Source organism: Lepidochelys olivacea (genome assembly GCF_965140295.1).
Source record: "Lepidochelys olivacea isolate rLepOli2 genome assembly, chromosome: 6".
NCBI classification, from domain to species: Eukaryota; Metazoa; Chordata; order Testudines; family Cheloniidae; genus Lepidochelys; species Lepidochelys olivacea.
The window spans coordinates 96,950,697-96,975,912 of NC_140416.1; the positions used below are offsets into that span (position 1 = coordinate 96,950,697).

Genomic DNA, 25,216 nt, shown 5'->3' on the forward strand with positions numbered 1-25,216 from the left:
CTCAAAATAGAAGTGTTGAAACTGCAGAATGAATGATTTAAATAAAAAATGTAGGGTGAGTGGTATGCAAAGTAGGGGGAGATAACTTACTGGGATACCCCAGTTTCTCCCACCTCCATCCTCAAAAGCCCTGTATTGCAGCATCCCTCCTACCAACGAATGTGTTGGATGAGGCTCCCTCTGAGACCCATTTATGATGCTATTTGCAGCAGCCAAGAGAATTTAGTCCAGAACTATCTGAGATGTTCTCTTTCCCTTATGGATTGATCCTAGTGCTTTTGCAGTGACCTCACTGCTCTGAGGAGCATTAGGCCCAAACGTGCATTTTAGCACACCGAGCTGCCACTAAAATGACAGCTTAGCTGGAGTAGCGTGATTATAAAAAAACAAAAATAAAAACCAGACTCATCCTTCCAGAGCATTTTATATCAGCTCAAATGATTGGAGGGTAACAATTAATCAGATTTCCAGAAAGAAAGTTCTTTTCTCCCCAGTAACAAATAACTTCCTTCAGAAATTTGAACGATCACATTTCTGATACTTTAGTATTCATTACACAATATAAACCAATTGCTGAAATTGGTAAAACATATGGGAAAATGCTTTGCATTCAAAAACATTTTTAATTGCGAGTTATTCTACCTAGATAGTAAATTTATTGTGTTGGTATACAAGCACTGACAAAATACAGGTAACAGAAATATCAGTACAAAAAATGGTGTTACTTCTCTCCATTTTAATTCATCACTGGACACTTATCTCAGGTGGGTCATCTTGCTAGAAATGTCATTTTAGTAGTAGAGAGACAAGGTGGGTGAGGTAATATCTGTTATTGGACCAACTTCGGTTGCTCAGAGAAAGAAGTTTTTTGGGCCACACAGAGTTAAGTGTCGAAGCTAAGGCTCGAAAGCTAGTGTCTTTCACCAACAATTGTTGGCCCAATAAAAGATATTACCTCACACACCTTACCTCTCTAATATCCTGGGATCAACAGGACTACGACTACACTGCATATATTAATAGCAATAAGTTTAGAATCTTTAAAAATTATTTTATAAAAATATATAATACCAAATGTCCACTGATAAACTATAAGTTGTCAGACTAGATAAAATCATTGTGAAGGAAAGCAAGGAGCTGTGAAGAGTGATCTCCTGGCAGGATAATGCAACAATACTATATAATTCAATCCTTACTTTGTACATCATCCACTAAAGAGTTTACTGGTGACACCTTGTGGTTTAAAAACGGATATTATTAATATTTAAAAAACTGTAACTAGAGATATTATCAGAAGTTAAAAAACTGAGATTGTTAGTTAATATGTATTATGAGTACATCTCTGGAAAAGGTTTGGTCTTCAATTGTGTGCAAAAATTAAGCATTTCTCAGCAAAGCCCCAGAGTAATTGGATCATAAGGGGAAAAAACAACACTAAACTTTTCAGGATTTTTTTTTTAGCACTTAAATGAATGACAAGTGGTTTGAAGTTAGCTTGCAGCATATTTAGGCCTCCATGAAGAGTGATTGCTTTGATAAACTGGGAGAAGGGGAGGGGAGAAGCTGGTTGAGAAATTAACATAATAAGGAAATAATGTACTGTGCACTAAGTGGACACTACGTAAGATTAACCAGCTACATGTGTAAACATGTGTCTGGATAGTAACATGGCGATGGACACAGATACATTTATTTCAGTGATTACATACAAGACCATGATTGTATAATCTTTTATACATGCTCTATCTAGTCTGTTCAGGTTCCATTCCCATCCGCAAAGTATATGACCGCATTCCAATACTGTAAGAAGTGACAAGACTAACATTTTGCACATGTATTTTATTCTCTCTCTCATCCTCTCCTGAGGTAAAAAACTGTATGTTGTGTAGTGTTTTGGTAGGCTTAAAAAAACAAATAAAAAAACCCCTGTCTGCGCTGCTGTGTTTATATGTCAGAAAAGGCAGGGTTGAAGAAGTACATTTTGCACTTCTTGGAGCCGTAAGTGACTCAGTTTGTGAGAACATGTGTTTACTTATTGTAACATACAGTAATTTCTTCTCAAAGAACCTCATAAGCAAATAGACTGTGTGTATATTAATGCACAATCATTTGGATCTCATATCACACTTTAAACTAAGCAGGGCTCACTACACCCTCTTTTCCCACCCACCTTGTACACCCGTGCATCCTCAGAGTAGGATTTCGCAAAATTAATGTGGATAGTGATAATGTTCCCAACATGATTAATAGCTTTGGCCTTTTGTTTTTAAATACACACATACAGCTGACACCTGACTTCTAAGAATCAGACTACACTTCTGTTAATTTCATGAACTGGATTGATTAGACTAGACTATTTTGCATACGGTGTTCTCAATAGTGAGATATCCTTATAAATTTAGTCTTTAAGACATGATGGAGAAAAAAAATAAGCTATACCTTTGATGGTTTGTAACCAAATAGCATCACCACAGCGACCTTAAAGTCCTCTCTGCTTAAATATCCTTTCTTATCTTCATCACAAGCTTCAAAAACCTAAAGAAAGTAAATAGATTGCCATTAAGAAACAACAGTACACCTGACCTGAAGTTACTGTTATTACTTATTAAAACTGTGTGTGAGAAATAAAACAAATACCTATTTGGAAAAAGATATTGTATTTAAAACTTGCAGCTTAAAAATCACATTGCTGTCTGAAAATGTTTCGCATGCCTTAGCTCACAACAGGTTTAATGCCCCTCTGCCATGTACATTGGCCAAACTGGACAGTTGCTACGTAAAAGAATAAATGGACACAAATCAAATGTCAAGAATCGTAACATTCATAAACCAGTCGGAGAACACTTCAAATCTCTCTGGTCACGGGATCTCTGACCTAAAAGTCGCAATATTACAACAAAAAGACTTCAGAAACAGACTCCAACGAGAGACTGCTGAATTGGAATTAATTTGCAAACTGGATACAATTAACTCAGGCTTGAATAGAGACTGGGAGTGGATGAGTCATTACACAAAGTAAAACTATTTCCCCATGTTTATTCCCCCCCCCACACTGTTCCTCAGACGTTCTTGTTAACTGCTGGAAATGGCCCACCTTGATTATCACTACAAAAGGTTTTCTTTCTCTCCCCCCGCCCCCGCTTTCCTGCTGGTAATAGCTCATCTTAAGTGATCACTCTCCTTACAGTGTGTATGATACCCATTTTTTCATGTTCTGTGTGTATATAAATCTCCTCACTGTATTTTCCACTGAATGCATCCGATGAAGTGAGCTGTAGCTCACGAAAGCTTATGCTCAAATAAATCGGTTAGTTTCTAAGGTGCCACAAGTACTCCTTTTCTTTTATTTCACAACGTGACTCACGGCCAGTGGAGTCCTACTGCTTTTAGCTCATTTGAAAAACAAAAAACAAAAAAAACCACACACCACCCACAACCCTAAATTTCAGTCTGATGTCTTTAAATATAGAAACTTTTTTTTCCAGTTAGTAAATTAATTCACAACATCAAAAATGTTTTCTTATTAGCAGGGCTTTGGAGCAGAGCCCAGAGCTGGAGCGCGAAGCTGCAGATTTTTGCCTGGAGTTGGAGCACAGCTCCAAAGTTCTGCTTATTAATGTGGTTTATATTCTTTTCATTTTAACTGTGCATAAATATCTGGCAAAATTTAGGGCCTTGTGGGAGTCTAAGGCCAGGTCTACACTACAGAATTGTGTCGACCTAACTTATGTTGCCACACAGCCACAACAATTATTAAATTGCTTGAGTGTGCACACACTTGGCTAGTTGTGCACATCCTCACCAGCCAGGAGTACTTGTACCTATTGTATTGTCAATGTTGGGCATTGTGGGATGGCTCCTGAAGGCCACTAACAGTCAACATAGGCAACATAATGTCTGCACTGACACTACACCAACCTAATTACATCAAGTGTGATTCTATGCCCCTAGGGAGCTGGTGTTACTAAATCAGCATAGAGAGGCACTTACATTGTCAGGAGCCAAATTTAAGTGAAGACACTTCCACACCTAGGTTGATAGAAGACAGCTTATGTCAACCTAACTGTAATGTAGACCAGGCCTAACATTTTGAACAGATTCCTGGAAATCAACCTACACGAAAGTCCTGCTCCTATGAAACCTTGAGTTTCTCTTTAAAGTACTTGTGGCACCTTGTACTCCTTTTCTTTTTGCGAATACAGACTAACACGGCTGTTACTCTGAAACCTGTCTTTAAAGTACTGAGCATCTTTAACTCCCACTTAAGTCACAGTGCAGATTCAGGCCATGGGCTGAACAAATTGCTGGGGAACTGCCATGGTTCATGACCAGGAAGCAGCAAATCTTTTCAGATAAACTAGCATTTCAGAAAAAACCCAGTGCATTTTCCACACATGTACTATTAAGAGGAAGGTTAACATAAATAACAAATTTTGAATCATAACAATTCTAATGAGGGATTTTCTCCCATAAGTGCTGATAACAAACCACAACATGGTCTTCATTTTTATTTTGGTAATATTTTTTTTGCGGGGGGGGGGTATATTTATGAGCAATTCCAGGTGGGAATGTGAAAGGACAAAGAAAAAAAAGAAACAGGGCTCCTGTTACTCTAAGCCCTGGTCTACACTAGGACTTTAGGTCGAATTTAGCAGCGTTAAATCGATTTAAACCTGCACCCGTCCACACAATGAAGCCCTTTATTTCGACTTAAAGGGCTCTTAAAATCCATTTCCTTACTCCACCCCTGACAAGTGGATTAGCGCTTAAATCGATGTTGCCGGCTCGAATTTGGGGTACTGTGGACACAATTCGATGGTATTGTGCTCCATTCTGACCGCTCTGGACAGCACTCTCAACTCAGATGCACTGGCCAGGTAGACAGGAAAAGAACCGCGAACTTTTGAATCTCATTTCCTGTTTGGCCAGCGTGGCAAGCTGCAGGTGACCATGCAGAGCTCATCAGCAGAGGTGACCATGATGGAGTCCCAGAATCGCAAAAGAGCTCCAGCATGGACTGAACGGGAGGTACGGGATCTGATCGCTGTATGGGGAGAGGAATCCGTGCTATCAGAACTCCGTTCCAGTTTTCGAAATGCCAAAACCTTTGTGAAAATCTCCCAAGGCATGAAGGACAGAGGCCATAACAGGGACCCGAAGCAGTGCCGCGTGAAACTGAAGGAGCTGAGGCAAGCCTACCAGAAAACCAGAGAGGCGAACAGCCGCTCTGGGTCAGAGCCCCAAACATGCCGCTTCTATGATGAGCTGCATGCCATTTTAGGGGGTTCAGCCACCACTACCCCAGCCGTGTTGTTTGACTCCTTCAATGGAGATGGAGGCAATACGGAAGTAGGTTTTGGGGACGAAGAAGATGATGAGGAGGAGGAGGTTGTAGATAGCTCACAGCAAGCAAGCGGAGAAACCGGTTTTCCCGACAGCCAGGAACTGTTTCTCACCCTAGACCTGGAGCCAGTACCCACCGAACCCACCCAAGGCTGCCTCCTGGACCCAGCAGGCGGAGAAGGGACCTCCGGTGAGTGTACCTTTTAAAATGCTATACATGGTTTAAAAGCAAGCATGTGAAAGGATTACTTTGCCCTAGCATTTGCGGTTCTCCTAGATGTAGTCCTAAAGCCTTTGCAAAAGGTTTCTGGGGAGGGCAGCCTTATTTCATCCTTCATGGTAGGACACTTTACCACTCCAGGCCTGTAACACGTACTCGGGAATCACTGTAGAACAAAGCATTGCAGTGTATGTTTGCTGGCATTCAACCAAAATCCGTTCTTTATCTCTCTGTGTTATCCTCAGGAGAGTGAGATATAATTCATGGTCACCTGGTTGAAATAGAGTGCTTTTCTTCAGGGGACACTCAGAGGAGCCCATTCCTGCTGGGCTGTTTGCCTGTGGCTAAACAGAAATGTTCCCCGCTGTTAGCCACAGGGAGGGGGGAAGGTTGAGGGGGTAGTCACGCGGTGGGAGGAGGCAAAATGCGACCTTGTAACGAAAGCACATGTGCTATGTATGTAATGTTAACAGCAAGGTTTATCCTGAAAGAGTGTAGCGACTGCTTTATAAAATGTGTCTTTTTAAATACCGCTGTCCCTTTTTTTTTCTCCACCAGCTGCATGTGTTTCAATGATCACAGGATCTTCTCCTTCCCAGAGGCTAGTGAAGCTTAGAAAGAAAAAAAAATGCACTCGCGATGAAATGTTCTCCGAGCTAATGCTGTCCTCCCACACTGACAGAGCACAGATGAATGCGTGGAGGCAAATAATGTCAGAGTGCAGGAAAGCACAAAATGACCGGGAGGAGAGGTGGAGAGCTGAAGAGAGTAAGTGGCGGGCTGAAGAGAGTAAGTGGCGGGCTGAAGACAGGGCTGAAGCTCAAATGTGGCGGCAGCGTGATGAGAGGAGGCAGGATTCAATGCTGAGGCTGCTGCAGGACCAAACCAGTATGCTCCAGTGTATGGTTGAGCTGCAGCAAAGGCAGCTGGAGCACAGACTGCCACTGCTGCCCCTCTGTAACCAACCGCCCTCCTCCCCAAGTTCCATAGCCTCCACACCCAGACGCCCAAGAACGCGGTGGGGGGGCCTCCGGCCAACCAGCCACTCCACCACAGAGGATTGCCCAAAAAAAAGAAGGCTGTCATTCAATAAATTTTAAAGTTGTAAACTTTTAAAGTGCTGTGCTTAAAGTGCTGTGTGGCATTTTCCTTCCCTCCTCCACCACCCCTCCTGGGCTACCTTGGTAGTCATCTCCCTATTTGTGTGATGAATGAATAACGAATGCATGACTGTGAAGCAGCAATGACTTTATTGCCTCTGCAAGCAATGATTAAAGGGAGGAGGGGAGGGTGGTTAGCTTACAGGGAAGAAGAGTGAACCAAGGGGCGGGGGGTTTCATCAAGGAGAAACAAACAGAACTTTCACACCGTACCCTGGCCAGTCATGAAACTGGTTTTCAAAGCTTCTCTGATGCGTACCGCGCCCTTCTGTGCTCTTCTAACCGCCCTGGTGTCTGGCTGTGCGTAACCAGCAGCTAGGCAATTTGCCTCAACCTCCCACCCCGCCATAAACGTCTCCCCCTTACTCTCACAGATATTGTGGAGCACACAGCAAGCAGTAATAACAGTGGGAATATTGGTTTCGCTGAGGTCTAAGCGAGTCAGTAAACTGCGCCAGCGCGCCTTTAAACGTCCAAATGCACATTCTACCACCATTCTGCACTTGCTCAGCCTGTAGTTGAACAGCTCCTGACTACTGTCCAGGCTGCCTGTGTACGGCTTCATGAGCCATGGCATTAAGGGGTAGGCTGGGTCCCCAAGGATACATATAGGCATTTCAACATCCCCAACAGTTATTTTCTGGTCTGGGAATAAAGTCCCTTCCTGCAGCTTTTGAAACAGACCAGAGTTCCTGAAGATGCGAGCATCATGCACCTTTCCCGGCCATCCCACACTGATGTTGGTGAAACGTCCCTTGTGATCCACCAGAGCTTGCAGCACTATCGAAAAGTACCCCTTGCGGTTTATGCACTCGGCGGCTTGGTGCTCCGGTGCCAAGATAGGGATATGGGTTCCGTCTATAGCCCCACCACAGTTAGGGAATCCCATTGCAGCAAAGCCATCCACTAGGACCTGCACATTTCCCAGGGTCACTACCCTTGATATCAGCAGATCTTTGATTGCGTGAGCTACTTGCATCACAGCAGCCCCCACAGTAGATTTGCCCACTCCAAATTGATTCCCAACTGACCGGTAGCTGTCTGGCGTTGCAAGCTTCCACAGGGCTATCGCCACTCGCTTCTCAACTGTGAGGGCTGCTCTCATCTTGGTATTCATGCGCTTCAGGGCAGGGGAAAGCAAGTCACAAAGTTCCATGAAAGTGCCCCTACGCATGCAAAAGTTTCGCAGCCACTGGGAATCGTCCCAGACCTGCAACACTATGCGGTCCCACCAGTCTGTGCTTGTTTCCCGAGCCCAGAATCAGCGTTCCACAGCATGAACCTGCCCCATTAGCACCATGATGCATGCATTGTCAGGGCCCATGCTTTCAGAGAAATCTGTGTCCATGTCCTGATCACTCACGGGACCGCGCTGACGTCGCCTCCTCGCCCGGTATCGCGTTGCCATGTTCTGGTGCTGCATATACTGCTGGATAATGCGTGTGGTGGTTAATGTGCTCCTAATTGCCAAAGTGAGCTGAGCGGCCTCCATGCTTGCCTTGGTATGGCGTCCGCACAGAAAAAAGGCGCGGAACGATTGTCTGCCGTTGCTCTGACGCAGGGAGGGGCGACTGACGACACGGCTTACAGGGTTGCCTTCAGGGAGCTAAAATCAACAAAGGGTGTGCCTGTACATCAAGGAGTATTTCAGGCAGGACTGCACAGAGGGTTCCAATAAGAAATGGTGCACCTAAGTTATCGTTGTTATTGGAACAAGGAGGTTAGCCTGGCCTCTGATTGATACATGGCTAGATTTACCTCGCTGCAGCTTCTCTGTGAGTGACTGCAGTGTGATCTAGACAGGGGAGGAGGCAAATGAGTACAAAACAAATCTGGTCTATTTCTTGTTCTGACCCACTCCATCTATCTTTTACATCTTTGGCTGGCAGCAGACGGTGCAGAAGGACTGCATGCCATCCACATCTCATGGCTGCTCGGCAGAAGATGGTACAGTACGACTGCTAGCCATCTTCATCTCTTGCCTGCCTGGCATAAGATGGTACAATACGACTGCTAGCAATCCTCATCTCTTGCCTGCCTGGCAGAAGATGGTACAGTACGACTGCTAGCAATCCGTATTGCCTGCCTGCTCACCATAAGATGGTTCAATAGGACTGCAGGACTAAAGAGAATGACCTGGTCAAGTCACTCCAAATTTAGTCCCTGCGCCCATGTCTGCCCAGGCGCTCCCAGCCGACGTGGCCAGGAGCACCTCGGACACGACGAGGACGACTACCAGTCGTATTGCACCGTCTGCTGCCAGAAGGCAATGGGTTGCTGCTACTGTGCAGCAAAGCCGTACCGCATCTGCCAGCACCCAGGAGACATAGGGTGACGGTTACCTGAACGGGCTCCATGCTTGCCGTGGTATGGCGTCTGCACAGGTAACTCAGGAAAAAAGGCGCGAAATGATTGTCTGCCCTTGCTTTCACTGGGGGAGGGAGGGAACGGGGGCCTGACGATATGTACCCAGAACCACCCGCGACAATGTTTTAGCCCCATCAGGCATTGGGATCTCAACCCAGAATTCCAATGGGCAGCGGAGACTGCGGGAACTGTGGGATAGCTACCCACAGTGCAACACTCCGGAAGTCGACTCTAGCCTCGGTACTGTGGAAGCACGCCACCGAGTTAATGCACTTAATGCACTTAGAGCATTTTCTGTAGGGACACACACACTCGAATATATAAAACCGATTTCTAAAAAACCGACTTCTATAAATTCGACCTAATTTCGTAGTGTAGACATAGCCTAACAGCTTTAAGAAAAAAAGTGCTAATGAAATTCCTGTTTGTTCATGCCTTTCATTATCAGGTTACTTGGTGTAACTTACGTATTTCATCAGCATTCTGATATCGGGGCTTACAATTACATTCTTTATTAGCTGTAGTCATGGGTTTGCAATACATTAGAATACAGAAGGAAAAAAAAACCTATGTAATTAGGTTGTTAGGCTGAGCCAGTTTTGATGTAGGCTGTGTTCTTAATTTGATTCATTTTACACCCCTTTTTCTCCCACTCTGTCAAACCCTCATGCAGCTATCCTCATTAGCAGAGCACTTCAAGTAGTAATTAATAACGCACTGAAGGAATGATTATGCAAACACTACTCCTGCCCTGAACCAGCATCAAGGCCAAATGAAGAGTTACTAGATTTATCCAGGTGTCAGAGTAGCAGCTGTGTTAGTCTGTATTCGCAAAAAGAAAAGGAGTACTTGTGGCACCTTAGAGACTAACGAATTTATTTGAGCATAAGCTTTGGTGAGCTACAGCTCACTCCATCGGATGCATTCAGTGCATTCATTTATTCAGGACACTGTGGTGTGAGTATTGTGCTGCTCCAGCTCCCTGGGAGACACAGGGCGGTTCGTCAACGCCTTAGACGCGTAGGAAATCTGCGGCTGACTGGCTGCTGAACGGGGGACCGTGCCCCGGCCAGCGGCTGGGTGCGAAGCAGAATTTTCTCTCCACCCCCGGCGGTGGCACCAGCTCCTCTCCCGCTCTCCGCCGCCTTCCAGCACGCCTAGCTCCGAGGGGTTTCAGAGGCGGCGGGGGGGGGGGGGGGGATCAAGGGCGAGCCCCGCCACAACGCGCCGGTGGAACTGAGGGCCGGCCGCAGCCCAGGCTGCGACCCCTCCGCTGGAGCCCCACGGAGCTGCCCGGTCACTGTCAGGCCGCTTTTGGGTCCACCTGAGCGAGTCCAGCTATCCCCGCGACCGCCTCCCCCGCAGCCGCGGGTCCTACAAAGTAACCGGGCCCGCACCCGGCCCCCTGAGTATGGGGGACCCCGCACCCCCGCGGGGCGCCCCGGACCGTTACCTACCCGCACGTAACGCTCCCTGCCCGACCCGCCGCTCCCCGCTCGACTGGGGGCTGCGCACATGACACCGCTGCCCTCCCCCGCCTTCTCCGTTCTCGCAACCCGCCCGCCTGGCTTGCCTTCCGCGGGGCAACCACAACGCCGCCTGCTATTGGTGCGGAGCGAGGGGAAGCCGCCATTGGCTGAGGAGGTTGGGATGGTCCCGCCCCCGGCTTTCCCAGGCCCCGCCCCCCCTCCGTAAGGGACCCACGCGTACCAGACGGCTGATAGGACCCGGAGGGAGCCCGCTCCGGAACGGGAAGTGACCTGGCGCTGCGCGGGACGATTCAGGCGCCGGCAGCGCTGGAGCTCAGGTGAGCAGCGTCCCTGAGCCCGGGGAAGCGGCTGCGTGCGCCCCTTGCTGCAGGGGCAGGAGCTCGGGACCACCCGATGCAGCGGCCCTGGAGCACCCATTGCCCCAGCGGGTGGCGGGAGCCCTGGGCGGTACCGGCCGCCTGGCTCAGCGCCGCGGCGTGTGCCCCTCTGCGGCGGATGGTCCTGCGGGCTCCCCGTGTCGCGCTGGGAGTGGGGGGTCTGGTCCCGAGTGGGTTGGCTGTGTCTCCCCTCGGGACCAGGGCCGTGTTGAGCTGGGGGCTGGACAAAGGCAGCGTTCTCCCCACGAAGCGCTTTCAATCTAGGGGTTTGTTTGGCTGCACGTGACAGCTAGTTGGGTGAATGTACAATTTGACTTTAGAGAGTAAAAGGCGTTAGGTGGAGCTGGTCTGGAAGGACACCCTCTATATATACATGAGATTTTCAAAGTGGATTACACTAAACAGGGTCAAGGCATTGTTATTTCAGAATAAATGTGTCCACACAGGATGCTTGTTCTGGAATAACTCCATGTGTAGACAAACCCTAAGACCCTAACCCATATACGTGCTTAACTTTACATACTAATAGTTCTACTGGGTTAAATATGTGTACAAGTCTTTGCAAAATGAGAGCTAATTCAGAAATGGACGGATACCGACGAAGTGGGTATTCACACCCGAAAGCTTATGCTCTAATACGTCTGTTAGGTGCCACTGGACTCTTTGCTGCTTTTACAGATCCAGACTAACATGGCTACTCCTGATACTAGTCTAATACAGGTTTTAGAGTAGCAGCTGTGTTAGTCTGTATCTGCAAAAAGAAAAGGAGTACTTGTGGCACCTTAGGGACTAACAGATTCATTTGAGCGTAAGCTTTCATGAGCTACAGCTCACTTCATCGCTCATGAAAGCTTATGCTCAAATAAATTTGTTAGTCTCTAAGGTGCCAAAAGTACTCCTTTTCTTTTAGTCTAATACAGTAGTTCTTCACCTTTACTGCAGCCTGCACCCCTTTGGTTCTCAAAATATGTTCTCTCACCCCTTATCAAAAATCATTGAAGTAGGTCAGTTCTTTAAACCTAGATATATTTTTTTGTTTGTATATTACAGTAATCGTTAAAAAATGTATAATGTTAATAAATACATAGGTTTGATGAAACAAAGTAGTTGTACATACATGTCTGTGCTTAATTGTGTTTTTGATGATTTACTTTCTTAAAAAATCTGGCATGTCTCGCACCCCAGAAAGGGCATCTCCCACCCCCAGGGGGTGTGTGCACCCCAGGTTAAGAACCACTGGTCTAATAGATACAACGTATATGTACTGTACCTTTTTCTCTCTCTTTACAAATAAGTGCCAGCTATCTCAATCCAGCCATTAGTTTATGGCTGATTTCCTATAGGCATCATGGCTCTAGATTAGAGGCTATTAGCCTTACAGTTTTTCTTTTGATACAGGTCTTTCATTTGTTGATTTGACCCCTGGATTAATAAACTAGTTGTCTTTCGCTTCCTGCTGGCTGTTGTTACATGTGCAGTATACTAGGGATAGTTGCTGAACTGGTTATGAAAGTAATTAACCTGAACCTCAATCCTTTTTCCTGCTTCAGCCTTTTAAATAAGGTTTTCTTTTCCCAAGCTTGTTTTTTTAATAGTGGTTTCCCCATTGGTTCGTAGCCTGTCATTTCGATGTGCTCTCCCATTGCAAAAGTCAGTAGGTCAGTAGTTCTCAAACTTTTGTACTGGTGACCCCTTTCACACAGCAAGCCTCTGAATGCAACCCCGCCCTTATACATTAAAAACACTTTTTAATATATTTAACACCATTATAAATGCTGGAGGCAAAGCGGGGTTTGGGGTGGAGGCTGACAGCCTGTGGGCCCCCCCCATGTAATAACCTCATAACCCCCTGGGGGTCCCACCCCCCATTTTGAGAACCCCTGCAGTAGGTGTTGTAGTCTGTCTCCCAGGCTTAAAATCTTGATTTAAGGCCAGAGCGATCCTAAAAAGTTAGGTCAAACCATCTACATAGTTCAGGGGTGTGAAAAATCCACACCCCCTCAGCTATGTAGTTAAACCAATCTAATCCCCAGTGCAGACAGCACTAGGTCAACTGAAGAATTCTATATATTCTGTTTTCTGTAGACCTAGCTATTGCCTCTTGGGGAGGTGGATTAACTACAGTGATTGGAGAACCCCTCCTCTTGGGGAGGTGGATTAACTACAGTGATTGGAGAACCCCTCCTGTCGCTGTAGTGAGTGACTCCACAGTAGCAGTTTACATGTAGACGGAACCTAAATCTTGCATATTTGGAGGATTTCTAAGTGAGAAGCTCTCTGGATGACCCCTTAAATAAGAAAATCTCAAAGGCAGGGTGAAAGTTCAGGATGGTTAATGAGTAAATAAGCTCTGGCAAGGAAAATGCCCTTATGAGAAGTACAGTAGGCATAAAGCACAGCTTTTGTGGGTGTTTTTTTGTTTTTTTTCAGAAACATGTCTCAAGAAAGTGAGCATGGGAGATGGACGGTATCCAGCAGTGATGAAAGTACAGAAGAAAATGATGATGCTGAGAAGCCATCTACATCTTCTTTGTCTCTCAGTGGACATGGCAAAACTAGTGGATCACAGTACCCATGTTCAGAGGCCAGAAAAGTTGGTCAAAAGAGAAAAGCCTCCCCTGTGAAATTTAGTGATAAAAGTTTTTCTACAGAGATTTCACCAGCAAAAATCCAGAGAACTTCCCAAGAAGGTTTAGGCTGGTGCCTTTCAAGTAGTGATGAGGAACCTGAATCTGAAGGTCAGCCGAAGCATGCACAAAAGGAAGCAGTCAAAGTGGAGAAATTCAGTGCACCTAAAAAGCAGCCTTCACATAGATGTGAAGATAATGAGCTCCCAGTGAGCCAAAAGCCAGGAAAACATTATAAGGTAGCAAGTGAAGGCCAGGACACTTGGGATTTGTTGAATGGAGGGAATCCTTTCAGATTCTTTGTCACTAAAGTCAAAGGTATTAAGTCTAAGTACAACTCTGGAGCCCTTCACATAAAAGGTGAGTGTTTAATTCCTACAGAAACAGTGTTTCAAGTAGAACGGGAGCATTAAAGAAAGCGTTCTTGTATATGTGTGTTGTAAGTATGTGTAAGCATTACTGTAATGTAGCTTGACTTTCTTAACACACAAGTCGTGAAATTCAGTTATAGTCCCTCTTTTGGAAATATGTAATATATGGATGGTATAAGCTGTGTTTTATGGCCATAACCCTTTGGGTACCAGTTCCCAATACAGCCTCTGGGTTAGAGTGCACCCTTGGAATGCATCTACCTGAGAGAGGTTGCATGGTGCTTGCATTGCTTCCTTCTGAGGTTCTGCTGAGGGAGAAGGATTTGAATTCATTATTAGGATCTTCTAGGAGCCCCACCAGTTGGAGGCTCCCTGGAATAAAGTGCATTTCCTAGGTGCTGAATTACCTACCCCTCAAAATTTGCAATTGCCTTATACCACTGTGAATGCTCTTATTGCTGAACTTTTAAAGCTCTTGGATCTGCAGTCCTAGAATGACTGGAGATCTGGGTGTAACCCAAAGTTGAATAACTCCTTCTGTGTGGAGTATTGACACTTCAAAGATGACACACCAGATAAATAGGCCAGTTATGGCTGATGTGCAAAAAATAACTTCATATTTCTTAATACATATGTTGTACATCTTGAACTTCAGCAGCAATGTTACACTAACAGTCTGTGTACATTTAATTAAATAGTCATAGTGTGCATTTATTTCAGTATGAGAGTTGTGGGCTGACCTTTAGCAAAATGGAAGTGCTTGTACCAATATGAGTGTATATATTTGTAGCCCTGTACTTGTGTACAATGAAATTAAGTGATGAGAGTCATGCCTCAGGGTGTGGTTGATTCTTTAGCCAATATTCTCACCAGTGTTGTATGCCCAAAGTGCTGATGTGTTGTCTGACGGATCCATACCACGAGATTTTAAAGGAGTAAATCAAGATGCTGAGGATTCACATCTTTGACTTCAGTGGGACTTGAGGGCTTTCATCTTTTCTCAGAAGTGCTCTGCATCTTGCTTGATTGAGCCCTGAACTAGGTGATAGTTTTTGTGCATTTAATCTGCAAAACCAGGTTTTGTGGGAAGAGTCTTAAAATATTTCATCTGATAATATTTTGGGAAAGCATGCATGTGATTATATTTTGAACTAAATCTTTTAGTGCTTCACACATTGCATTATCTGTGAGCAATCTATTATAAATTCTAGTACACAAAGAATATGAAGCTTCTGTCTTGGGCCTGCAATAAGACTCTTGTGTGGCCTCTTTGACTTCAGTAGGAGTTGACCTCTATGAATCCAGTTGCAGGATCAGAGGCTGTCTCTCTGCTCTAGCTGCATTTGCTTCTCCTCCTCCTTCCCCCCCCCCCCCACCACCACCACCAAAAAAAAAAAAAAAAGTGGGAAAATGCTGAATTGTTGTCAGGAGACTCAAGTCCTTCGTGTCCAGCACAAGCATAGTATGGACAGTATCAGTACAAATATCTTCACGTTACCTTGCCGATGTTCTTCAAATCTGTTTTGGAGGGCCTACCTTCAGAGGTGACAGGGTAGCTCATTCTCCATTGCTCACTATATTCTTCCATTCTCTGCTAACAAGCTTGCTATTTTTTTGGTAGACAGACAATCAATGAACTGGTCTGTCACCCCAGATTATTTCACAAACAGTTGCTGATGCTGCTTGTCTGGACTGCATTTAAGCCAGCAATCTAGATGAGGAAGTCTCCCTATCATTTTACTAGGACCATGTGCAATAGTAATTAACAAATTGTTACAAGATCTAAAGTGTATATGAGTATTTTACTAATAAAGATGTGGTTAATAGTGTGTTGTTTTTTAATAGATATTTTGTCTCCTCTCTTTGGGACTCTTGTATCTTCTGCTCAGGTGAGTTTTATGTCTTGCTGTTTTGTTTTGTTTTTCCCTTTCAAATTTTGAACTCACTTTCAATGGTTTATGCTGATATAATTCCATTGACCTCAAGGCTGCTACTCTGGACTCCTCCAGTGTAACTAATATCAGAATCTAGCCCTTCCCATTTAAATATAACTGGAACAGTGGGAAAATACTTAAAAAGCCACACGCTTTCTGAAGGAGACATATTTTATGTCTGAGTGAAATATTCTCTCTTCTGTTCAAAATTCAGGCTAATCCTAAAAAACTTCATCTTAGGCTATGTTTTCACTTTCAGAGTACAAACACTGCATTTAGAGTACAAACACTGCATGCCCAGCTAGCATGGATATCAATAGCAGTGTAGATTGGGGAAGTACAGCCTTGGTGAGTAGAGTACGGACACGCTGGATCTTTTGTGTATGTACCCTACACTGCGCTCTATGCTTCCAAGCAGTGACTCCCATGAGCCTGTTTTTATCAGTGTAGTATCCAGCTGCCTCTCTGCTGCTGGAGTCTTTCCCCACAGCAGTGTAATGAAAAATAATATAAAGTGAGCACTGTACACTTTTTGTATTCTGTGTTCTAACTGAAATCAATATATTTGAAAATGTAGAAAAACATCCAAAATATTTATAATAAATGTAAATTGGTATTCTATTATTAAGTGTGATTAATCTCATGATTAGTTGCTATTTTTAATAGTTTGCCAGCCCTACTTGAAATGTACTCTAAAACATAAGTACTGCTGTACACACCAGTAATTTTCAGTGCAAAATATTTCTCCCTGTAGTTGCTGCTTTAGTGAAGTCTTTGCCCTTTTTTTAACTGGCCTTTCCTTTTCTCTCCATTGTAAGTTTAACTATTGTATAGATGTGGAATGGCTCATAAGACAGTATCCACAGGAATTCAGGTATGACTTTTTCAGGATATTTTAGAATTCTGTGTTAAATCATAATGATTTTTTGTGTGTGTGCATGAAAATTACTTAGGCCTGGATGCACAAAAAGAGTTAAGTGGCTAGGTCCCTGGTTTAGGTGCTTAAGTCCCAGTTTCAGCTTCACTGCAGTGCACAAAACTCTGCTGAACTCATGTGGCACCTAAGTTTTTGCTGTAAAAGTTTTCTAGGTGCCTGTGTTTCTGCCTCTGAGCATGCACACTGCTGCCTCACCCTAGGTGTTTGGGAGCCTATCTTCTGTGTAAGTCTGCTGACCGCTGGTGCCTAGGTTAGCCAGCACTAAAAATGTCAAGGACAGGGCAGGCTGCAAAAAAGAGAGCAGATTCTCCCAAAACTGGAGGTTAACACTGAAGTTGGACTCACCAACTAGTCACGAACTGTGCTTCTGATCGCCCACACTGGTTATCCGGAATCTGAAAAAAAGAAATCACGCAGCCCCATTTATTCCAGTTCTCTGGCTCCCAATCAGCACATAGGTCCAGTAAAATGAGGCATTATTTAAAAACTCTGCTCACTGTATAAAATGTTCTTCTGATCCCCAAAGGGCCAGCCACATTACCGGATCAATATTAGTTTGGATCTTACCCAGAATACCACATTGCCAGCCAATCTTTTAGTATCTAAAATGAAAGGTTTATTATAAAATAAAAGAGAGTTGTTAAATCATCAAAATGGTCAGATACATACGTAAGACTTCAGAGTCCATATATCAGGTTCTTAGCAGCATTTGTGAGTTTGCTGGCTTGTAGAATCCCTCTGGAATGCATGCAAAGCTTGGATGGGTCTGTCAGTCCTTTCCTTTGTTCAATGCTTCAGTTTGTAGAGAAATTACCAAGGTGAGAAGCAGGATTGAAGACTAAATGGAGAAGATGCAATTTCCTTTTTATATCCTTTGCTATGTCGCTTGTACTTACTTTGTCCCAAACACACATTTACAGCATGTGGGAGTCCCCTGGTCACCAGCATGTCTCTACATGTCCTGCTGACTCATAAGAAACCCCTGGCTTCTCTTAATGGGTTCATTGTATAGCTGATTGCCCTTCATGGCCCATCTAACTGGCTAGATGGTGCTGATGTCAAACTGTCTGGGGATGTGACCCAGAAAAATGGCACAGGTTTGAGATACAGATATATTGCACATTTATAACACACAATAGAAAGACGATACAAATATATAAACAAGATTATCACACTTGGCAAATCCTAACTTTTCTACTGATCCCTTACATGGCATATCTTGTATAAGATTCATGGCAATTTTATAATACTGGTATTAGTAATATTATAAATGGTCACACATATTCCATACAGTGTTGCAAGCCCTACAACAATTCACAAACCAGGGTAAGATAGGCATTCGAACACCAAAGTCACATGCAGGGCCTGATCTGGTAGGAGGACTCTGGTCACGCTTACAGCACACTTGTGGATAGAGTGGAGTGGCGTGGCGGGGAGATAATAATATTTGGGATTGTGATAGTACCCAGGGGTCAGAGTCCAATCATTCTGTGGGTGCTGTGCAAACATAGTTGCTGCCCCAAATGATGAGCAGTCTGAAAAGACCAGAAACAAAGGAAGGGGAAGTGAAAAACAACATACAAGCAAAATAGTCTGTGTGGCAATAGGCACATTTTTTAATTCCTCCCTTTAACTAACACACACACAAAGGGTCTAAGTAGGAAGAAAACAACAAGGTACTTCTGTGGCTGGTAAAAAGATTAAAAAATACAAACTAGCAGGGAGAAGCATACTAACAGGCAGGCTCAAATAAATGAATAGCTTTCAGCCCTAAAACTGTATGGCCTGGATGTATAAAAGGAGTTAAGTGTTGAATGCTGAGTGTCTTAGCACCCAACATTTTGGCACCTATAAAATCACTGATTCACAAACCCTGAGTTTTGCATCTGGGCTCTCTACAGAATAAATGGGGAGAGAGGCACCTTAGACTACAATTGACAAAACCCAGCTAGGCAAGGCTATGCTAGGCAAGGAGCTGCTAAGCTAGCCAATGGGAGATGCCAACAAGAGGGTGTGTGCTAAGCCCCACCTATCTCATGAAGGTATAGGCATCTAAGTCCGGGCTGCAGGGAGGCAAATATCTCTGCCATTCTCAACTGAGACTCTTTCCTGGAGTTAGGCTCCTGTGCTGTTTTTGGAAGAAGCCGGGAGGGGGAGAAACTCCTTCCTTCCCTTACAACTTTTAGACCAGTGGTGAGGGTACTCACCTGGGTTGTGGGAGACCCAGAGTTCAAGTTTTCCCTTGGCCTGAAGGGGAGAAGGGATTTGAACAGGAATTTGCCACCTCTCAGGAGAGTGCCCTAACTGCTGTTTTATTCTGATGTGGGGCTCCCTTGCTCTCTCCTGTTTGAAGCTGTTCCACTTTGGATGAATAATTAGTCATTTGGGCGAGAGAGAGAGCGAGCGAGCAAGCAGGAGTGACTCTGTAGCCTGGTGGTTAGAGCACTCACTCAGGATGTGGGAGACCCACAAGCTAGTCCTCCTGTTCCAATGACTCTTTAACAATGAAGCTTCAACAGGACAGATTGAGGAAGCCCAGTATCAGAATATATCCTAGTTCAGTGGTAAGACCACTCACCTGAGAAGTAGCTGATCCTTAGGCAGAGGGGGGACTTGAACCAGGCTTATTGTTTTCTTCCTTCTTAGACCCTGTGTGTGTGTTAACGGGAGGAATTAACAAAAAAAATACCTGTTGCTCTATGGACTATTTTGTTGGTATGTTGTTTTTTCACTCCCCCTTCCTTCGTTTCGTGTCTTTTCAGACTGGTCGTCATTTGGGGCAGCGAGTATGTTTGCATAGCACCTTGAATGATAGACCTCTGGGTGCTATCACAATACCAATTATTGTTAATATCTCCCTGTCACTCCACTCCATCCTTATCTTTGCGTGCTGTAGGCTTCTAAACAAAATGTGTACATTATTCTCCTAAATGTCACTTTGCTGTTTCCATCACACTAGAAATGCAATGGAGTGGAGCATTAGGGAGTGAATATGACTGTCAAAATGCTGTGGTGAACTTTGAGCAGGAGTGCTATGCAGATCACTACCTAAGGGAGCCTTTCTCAATGCTTCTGAATCTAAGGTCTTCCAAGGGGATTTTATCTGCTGCTTTCTTCTTAGAGACAAAAGTGGACAATATATTTTATTGGACCAAGTTCTGTTAGTGAAAGAGACAAGCTTTTGAGATAGAGAGTTCTGGGTGACCTGAAGAAGACATCCATGTAGCTTGTCTCTTTCATCAAGTGCTTCTTCAGGTCACCCAGAGCTCTGTGTAGTTCAAAAGCTTGTCACTTTCACCAACAGTTGTTGGTCCAGTAGAAGATATTACTTCACCCACCTTGTCTCTCTCATATCCTGGGACCAGCACAGCTACAACAATGCTGGAAGCCTGCCTTCTGAGACAGTTTCCCTTTTGGTCTCTAAATCGCTCCCGCTTCTCTTCCAACTGAGTTTGTAGCACCTCTTTCTCAGAAGCTTATATCCTAATCACTTCTTTAATTCCTTGGTGTTATTGATTGGCAGTGCAAATTATACCTCCCTTTCTTTGCTAGAGTGTGGGAGTTGGGAACCAGAAATTGTAGCTACATGAAAGAGCAGCTACGGTAGATTGCTGCCTCTGAGTAACCTGCTAACCCACCTGATAAAGTTTTTATTAAAATCATCACTTTTTAATTTTGTTTTAAGGAAAAAACCATTATTAATAGTACATGGTGAAAAGCGAGAATCCAAGGCTGAACTGCATGCACAGGCACACCCATATGAAAATGTCCGCCTTTGCCAGGTAATTCACTCTTAACTCATCCTTCTTTTGACAAGACAATATCGTAACCTCTGCTGGAATACCATAGTACAAAGGACCATGCTAGCATAGATCATAATATTGTAGGGCAAATGGTGTTTATGAAAATTCCATTTGTCTTCACACTCTTTTCCTAGTAGTGTATTATGTATGGTAGAGGATTTGTTTGTATATAATGTCATTCAGTACCTGAACATAAATCCTACAAGTTTTATGGGCTCCACAATAAGCATGCTTTATATTCAACCTATTACTGAAATAAGAGAGCCATTTCTTTAAAAAAACAAAACAAAACCTCCTCCTAAAGACATGGTTATGTATTTGAATATGTAAATGAGGTGTGACTTTTGGTGTTGCAACTACTAGATGCCGGTGATTAACAAATTAAAATATTGTATTCCCAAAAGAGCGGTCTGGAGTGGTCTGAGGGGTTGCTTCTCTCTCCCTGGGCAGTGTAAATAAACAGTGTAGAAATATAGAATTGCCTTTCATCTGTAGTTTCTTGTATGTCTTGCTCCTCTCTCCCACATCAAATAAACCTTAATTTTAACTGCCTGCAACAGAGCTGTCACACCCCAGAAGGCTTTGAGTGTCTTTGGAAACACTGCTCTTAAATACCAAAAGAACTTTGGCCTAATGTCTCAGTCACAATAATGGTGAATGGTGTAATATGTAAAGATTATTCACTTTTAGCAATTGGAGATTGCATCTACAGGTGCTTGGGGTAAAAGTGGCTGTGTTGTAATTTGGTGATTTCTCCACTAGAGAGCAGTAATTGAAGCAAAATGCAAGCTGCAACCTTCTCTCTTTTTGATTGTATTAGGATGTTGGTTTTTTTAATTACCTAATTTTCATTGTTCTAGGCTAAGCTGGATATTGCCTTTGGAACCCACCACACGTAAGTAATTGCTGTGAAGCAGGAAAGTCCAGTTTTAAAGATAATGCTGGGGCTGCTGTATAAAATGTATGCATTATCTCTAATGCTTTAAAGAACAATTCATAGGGTGGGAAAGCTGGGTTATAAAGATGCTTTTGAATTTAAAGGCTAGTCTGTACATTGGTAGAGACTGAGGTTTCAAAGAACTGCATAGTGTTCCCCATGGTATTTACAAATGTTTATAAGTGGGGCCCTACCAAATTCACAGTCCATTTTGGTCAATTTCATGGCCATAGAATTTTAAAAATAGTCAATTTCACAGTTTCAGATGTTTACAGCTGAAATTTCACAGCGTTGTGGTGGTGTAACCATGGAGGTCCTGACCCAAAAGGAAGTTTTTGGGGGGTTGCGGGATTGCCACTCTTCTTCTGCTCTGCTGCTGGCAGCAGCACTGCGTTCTGGCTGGGCAGCGCCCAGCTCTAAAGCCAACGTTACTGCCAGCAGCAGCCAGAAGTGAGGGTCACAGGATATGTGGGGGTGGTCCCCTGGAGCCTGGCACATGGTAGGAGCTCCCAGCTGGGGTGTCCCCAGCCCTGCCCCATCCCTACGATAGCCATATAGTGTGGGGGAGATCAGATTTAATGGTCCATGATGTGTTTTTCACAGCCATGAGTTTGGTAGGGCCCTATTTATAAGGATCACAGTGCTTTGTTTCATTTCTCAGCCATAACTAACTCTCAAGGAGACTTAATGTTTTTAGCCTGTTACTCTTTTTCTCACTTAATAAGTCATGGATTTCTAGTCTTTTGATTTAAAAAAAATTATTCTAGGAGATTAAAACATGCTGGCTGTTTTTTTTAAAAAAGAAAAGTGGGTAAGGGGGGGCTTGCAAATTTACAAGGATAATTGCTTAGCCAGCAAACTGAAGGTAGCAGAAAATCAAATTTGCACATAGTCCAGGAATTAAGGCTTCTGTTCTGTAATCAATCTTGGACAGATTTCAGTAGGCCACTCAAATACGCTGCACTCACTTTTGCAGTTACAGTTCTTGCTTATGACGCAATATAAACATGTATCTTTACAAATCTGGACTAATGGCCATTCACTACAAAAGCAAGTTTAAAAGAAAGCTGATGTCTCTTTGGAAAGTTTTAAATGGTGTGTGTGTATGTATGTATGTATGTATATATTTAAGATGAAACTGGCATTTTATAGTATGCCTGTGGTTGACAGGATGTATTGCTGAAAAATGACACTTGTGACACTGTCAAGATTGGAACCTGAACATTGGATAATAAACCACAAGTGTCCTTTCTGCATTGTTACTGATAAACAAGCTAAGAACTTTTCTCTGTTATTAAAACAAAACAGTTATGGTGCAATTCATCTGAATGCAGATGGTACCCATAATACCCTAAGCACTACTTAAGCAATAATAACTTGGTGTTTAATGGTGCCTATGCTGGTTTACAGGTTATCTGAACTGGGATTAATTTTAATCCTTGATGCTGTGTCAGTATACATCGTCCCATGATCACATATAGTTTAACAGAGGAGAAAGGCCACTGCTATATGGTTTGGGACCCCTCTTCTCCCCCATATTGATATCATTGCTGTTTTCCAGTGGCATGTTTTATTCCTGTACAATTTAGATTTCAGGACATCTCTGATGTCTCTTTTTCCTATCTATTCTTTGGTTTAGAAAAAAAATTCTAGGAGAATAAAACAGGTTTGCTTTAGAAAAAGAAAACAAAACTGGGAGCAAAAGGGTTGGATTTTTAAGTAACTGCTCCAGATAGGAGTTTTGGAAAATGGGAAAACTGTCACAAATGGACTCTTTACAACTCGGTGTAGCAGAGTATTGAGTTTGCAACCTGCAAGCCAAAGGTAGAAAACTTCCTTAGTTACTGGACACTTTCTGGGTTTGAGATAGAAAAAAGGTACTTCTTGGATTTCAGACATTACAACACCTAGCTCTGTTGAAATTGGTTACTGACTTTTATGGAAACTTATAAAAAGGTGAAATGAAGGTAAAAAGTGGGTTTGAAAGGATGAGCATCTTAAATGAACTTTCTCATGAATATGCCTGCAGCTGACCTTCATCTTGTTTGTTTAGGGAGGGGAATGCAAGAGAGGGGGGGAAAGAAATCAGTACTTGTAACAAACAAGAAGAGTCATACTGTTCCAGTCAGTTTTTCTCTCTGGAAGAGACAGGCTGTTGTCTGTTCCTGAGTCGAAGAAATTAGGCTGCAGGAATGAGTGGTTATTCTTCACATTGTTAATTGTTTATTTAAACAGAAAGCAGTTCTATTGTTAAGGTTAAGCACAGCTGGCACTCCACTATCATCCTTTTTTTAAAAAAAAAAAAAAGCCTTCAAATGATTTTGTCTATAATTAATTAAATGGCATGAATAACATTGTATAGCATAGCATGAACATCCCAGCTTCATTAAAGTATTCTCTGTATGCTGCATTTTATTTTGTTCCCCACAATGTATTTTGAGTTGTTTTAAATGATCATATTAAATGTTATAGTTCTATTCGACCCTAATGTTTTGAAAAGGTGCATCCTCTGACTGCCTTTCAGAAGTGCATTACCCAAAAGACCCAGGCCATTGCAGATGAAGCTTTGCGGTCTCCAGTGGGCCCAGCAACTGAAAATATTTTAATCGCAGACCTTGGAACATCATAAAACCCTTCTCATTCCAAGACATGCAGAGAAGACTGTAACACGGGTGTACCTTTCCTTTGTATGTTTCTGTTGGTTTGCTTTTGTGGCTTCAGGCTGCACAGAGTCAACCACTGTGTTTTAGAGGCTGCTGGAAGAGTATTTTTGACAGCCGCTGTTAACTTTAACTTGATCATTCTTATAAAGATTATCCTTTCATGGAATTGTAGGACTGGAAGGGACCTTGAGAGGTCATCTAGTCCATCCCCCTGCACTTGTGGCATGATTATTATTTAGACCATCCCTGACAGGTGTTTGTCTAACCTTCTCTTAAAAATCTCCAATGATGGAGATTCCACAACCTCCCTGGGCAATTTATTTCAGAGCTTAACCACCCTGACAGGATTTTTCCTAATGTCCAACCTAAACTGCCCTTGCTGCAATTTAAGCACATTGCTTTTTGTTTTATCCTCAGAGATTAAGGAGAACAATTTTTCTCTCTCCTCTTTGTAGCAACCTTTTATGTACTTGAAAACTTTTATCATGTCCCCTCCCAGTCTTCTCCTTCCAGACTAAACAAACCCAGTTTTTTTCAATCTTCCCTCATAGGTCATGTTTTCTAGATCTTTAATCATTTTTGTTGCTCTTCTCTGGACTTTCTCCAATTTGTCGGCTTCTTGCCTGAAATGTGGTGTCCAGAACTGGACACACAAATTCAGTTGAGGCCTAATCAGCGCAGAGTAGAGTGGAAGAATTACTTCTCGTGTCTTGCTTACAACACTCCTGCTAATATATCCCAGAATGATGTTTGCTTTTTTTGCAACAGTGTTACACTGTGGACTCATATTTTGCTTGTGATCCACTGTGACCCCAAATCCCTTTCTGCAGTGCTTCTTCCTAGGCAGTCATTTCCCGTTTTGTATGTGTGCAACTGATTGTTCCTTCCTAAGTGGAGTACTTTACATTTGTCCTTCAGACCATTCATCCTGTTTGTCCAGATGATTTTGAATTTTAATCCTGTTCTCCATAGCACTTGCAACCCTCC

The 25,216-nt window shown here is 43.4% G+C and overlaps 2 protein-coding genes across 6 annotated transcripts in view; one reads left to right on the plus strand and one right to left on the minus strand.

Moving 5' to 3' along the window:
- The window catches only part of EFCAB11 (EF-hand calcium binding domain 11), a 117,726-nt gene extending 107,012 nt beyond the window's left edge, over positions 1 to 10,714 (minus strand). The window contains exons 1-2 of one of the 5 annotated variants that reach the window (XM_084631330.1): positions 10,548 to 10,710; positions 2,440 to 2,535 (exon numbers count right to left, since the gene is read on the minus strand). In XM_084631330.1, coding sequence (XP_084487456.1) covers positions 2,440 to 2,535; positions 10,548 to 10,607 — 156 coding nt within the window. In that variant the 5' untranslated portion in view covers positions 10,608 to 10,710. Of the gene's footprint in view, positions 1 to 2,439; positions 2,536 to 10,547 lie in introns of all 5 variants that reach the window. The other 4 variants (XM_084631329.1, XM_084631328.1, XM_084631327.1 and 1 more) reach the window with 4 other exon arrangements.
- Positions 10,715 to 10,776: 62 nt separating this feature from the next.
- The window catches only part of TDP1 (tyrosyl-DNA phosphodiesterase 1), a 113,960-nt gene continuing 99,520 nt past the window's right edge, over positions 10,777 to 25,216 (plus strand). Inside the window, exons 1-6 of the mRNA XM_084631324.1 lie at positions 10,777 to 10,897; positions 13,388 to 13,944; positions 15,801 to 15,844; positions 16,708 to 16,763; positions 20,512 to 20,608; positions 21,490 to 21,524. Of these exons, the coding sequence (XP_084487450.1) occupies positions 13,392 to 13,944; positions 15,801 to 15,844; positions 16,708 to 16,763; positions 20,512 to 20,608; positions 21,490 to 21,524 (785 nt within the window). The 5' untranslated portion in view covers positions 10,777 to 10,897; positions 13,388 to 13,391. The remainder of the gene's footprint in view (positions 10,898 to 13,387; positions 13,945 to 15,800; positions 15,845 to 16,707; positions 16,764 to 20,511; positions 20,609 to 21,489; positions 21,525 to 25,216) is intronic.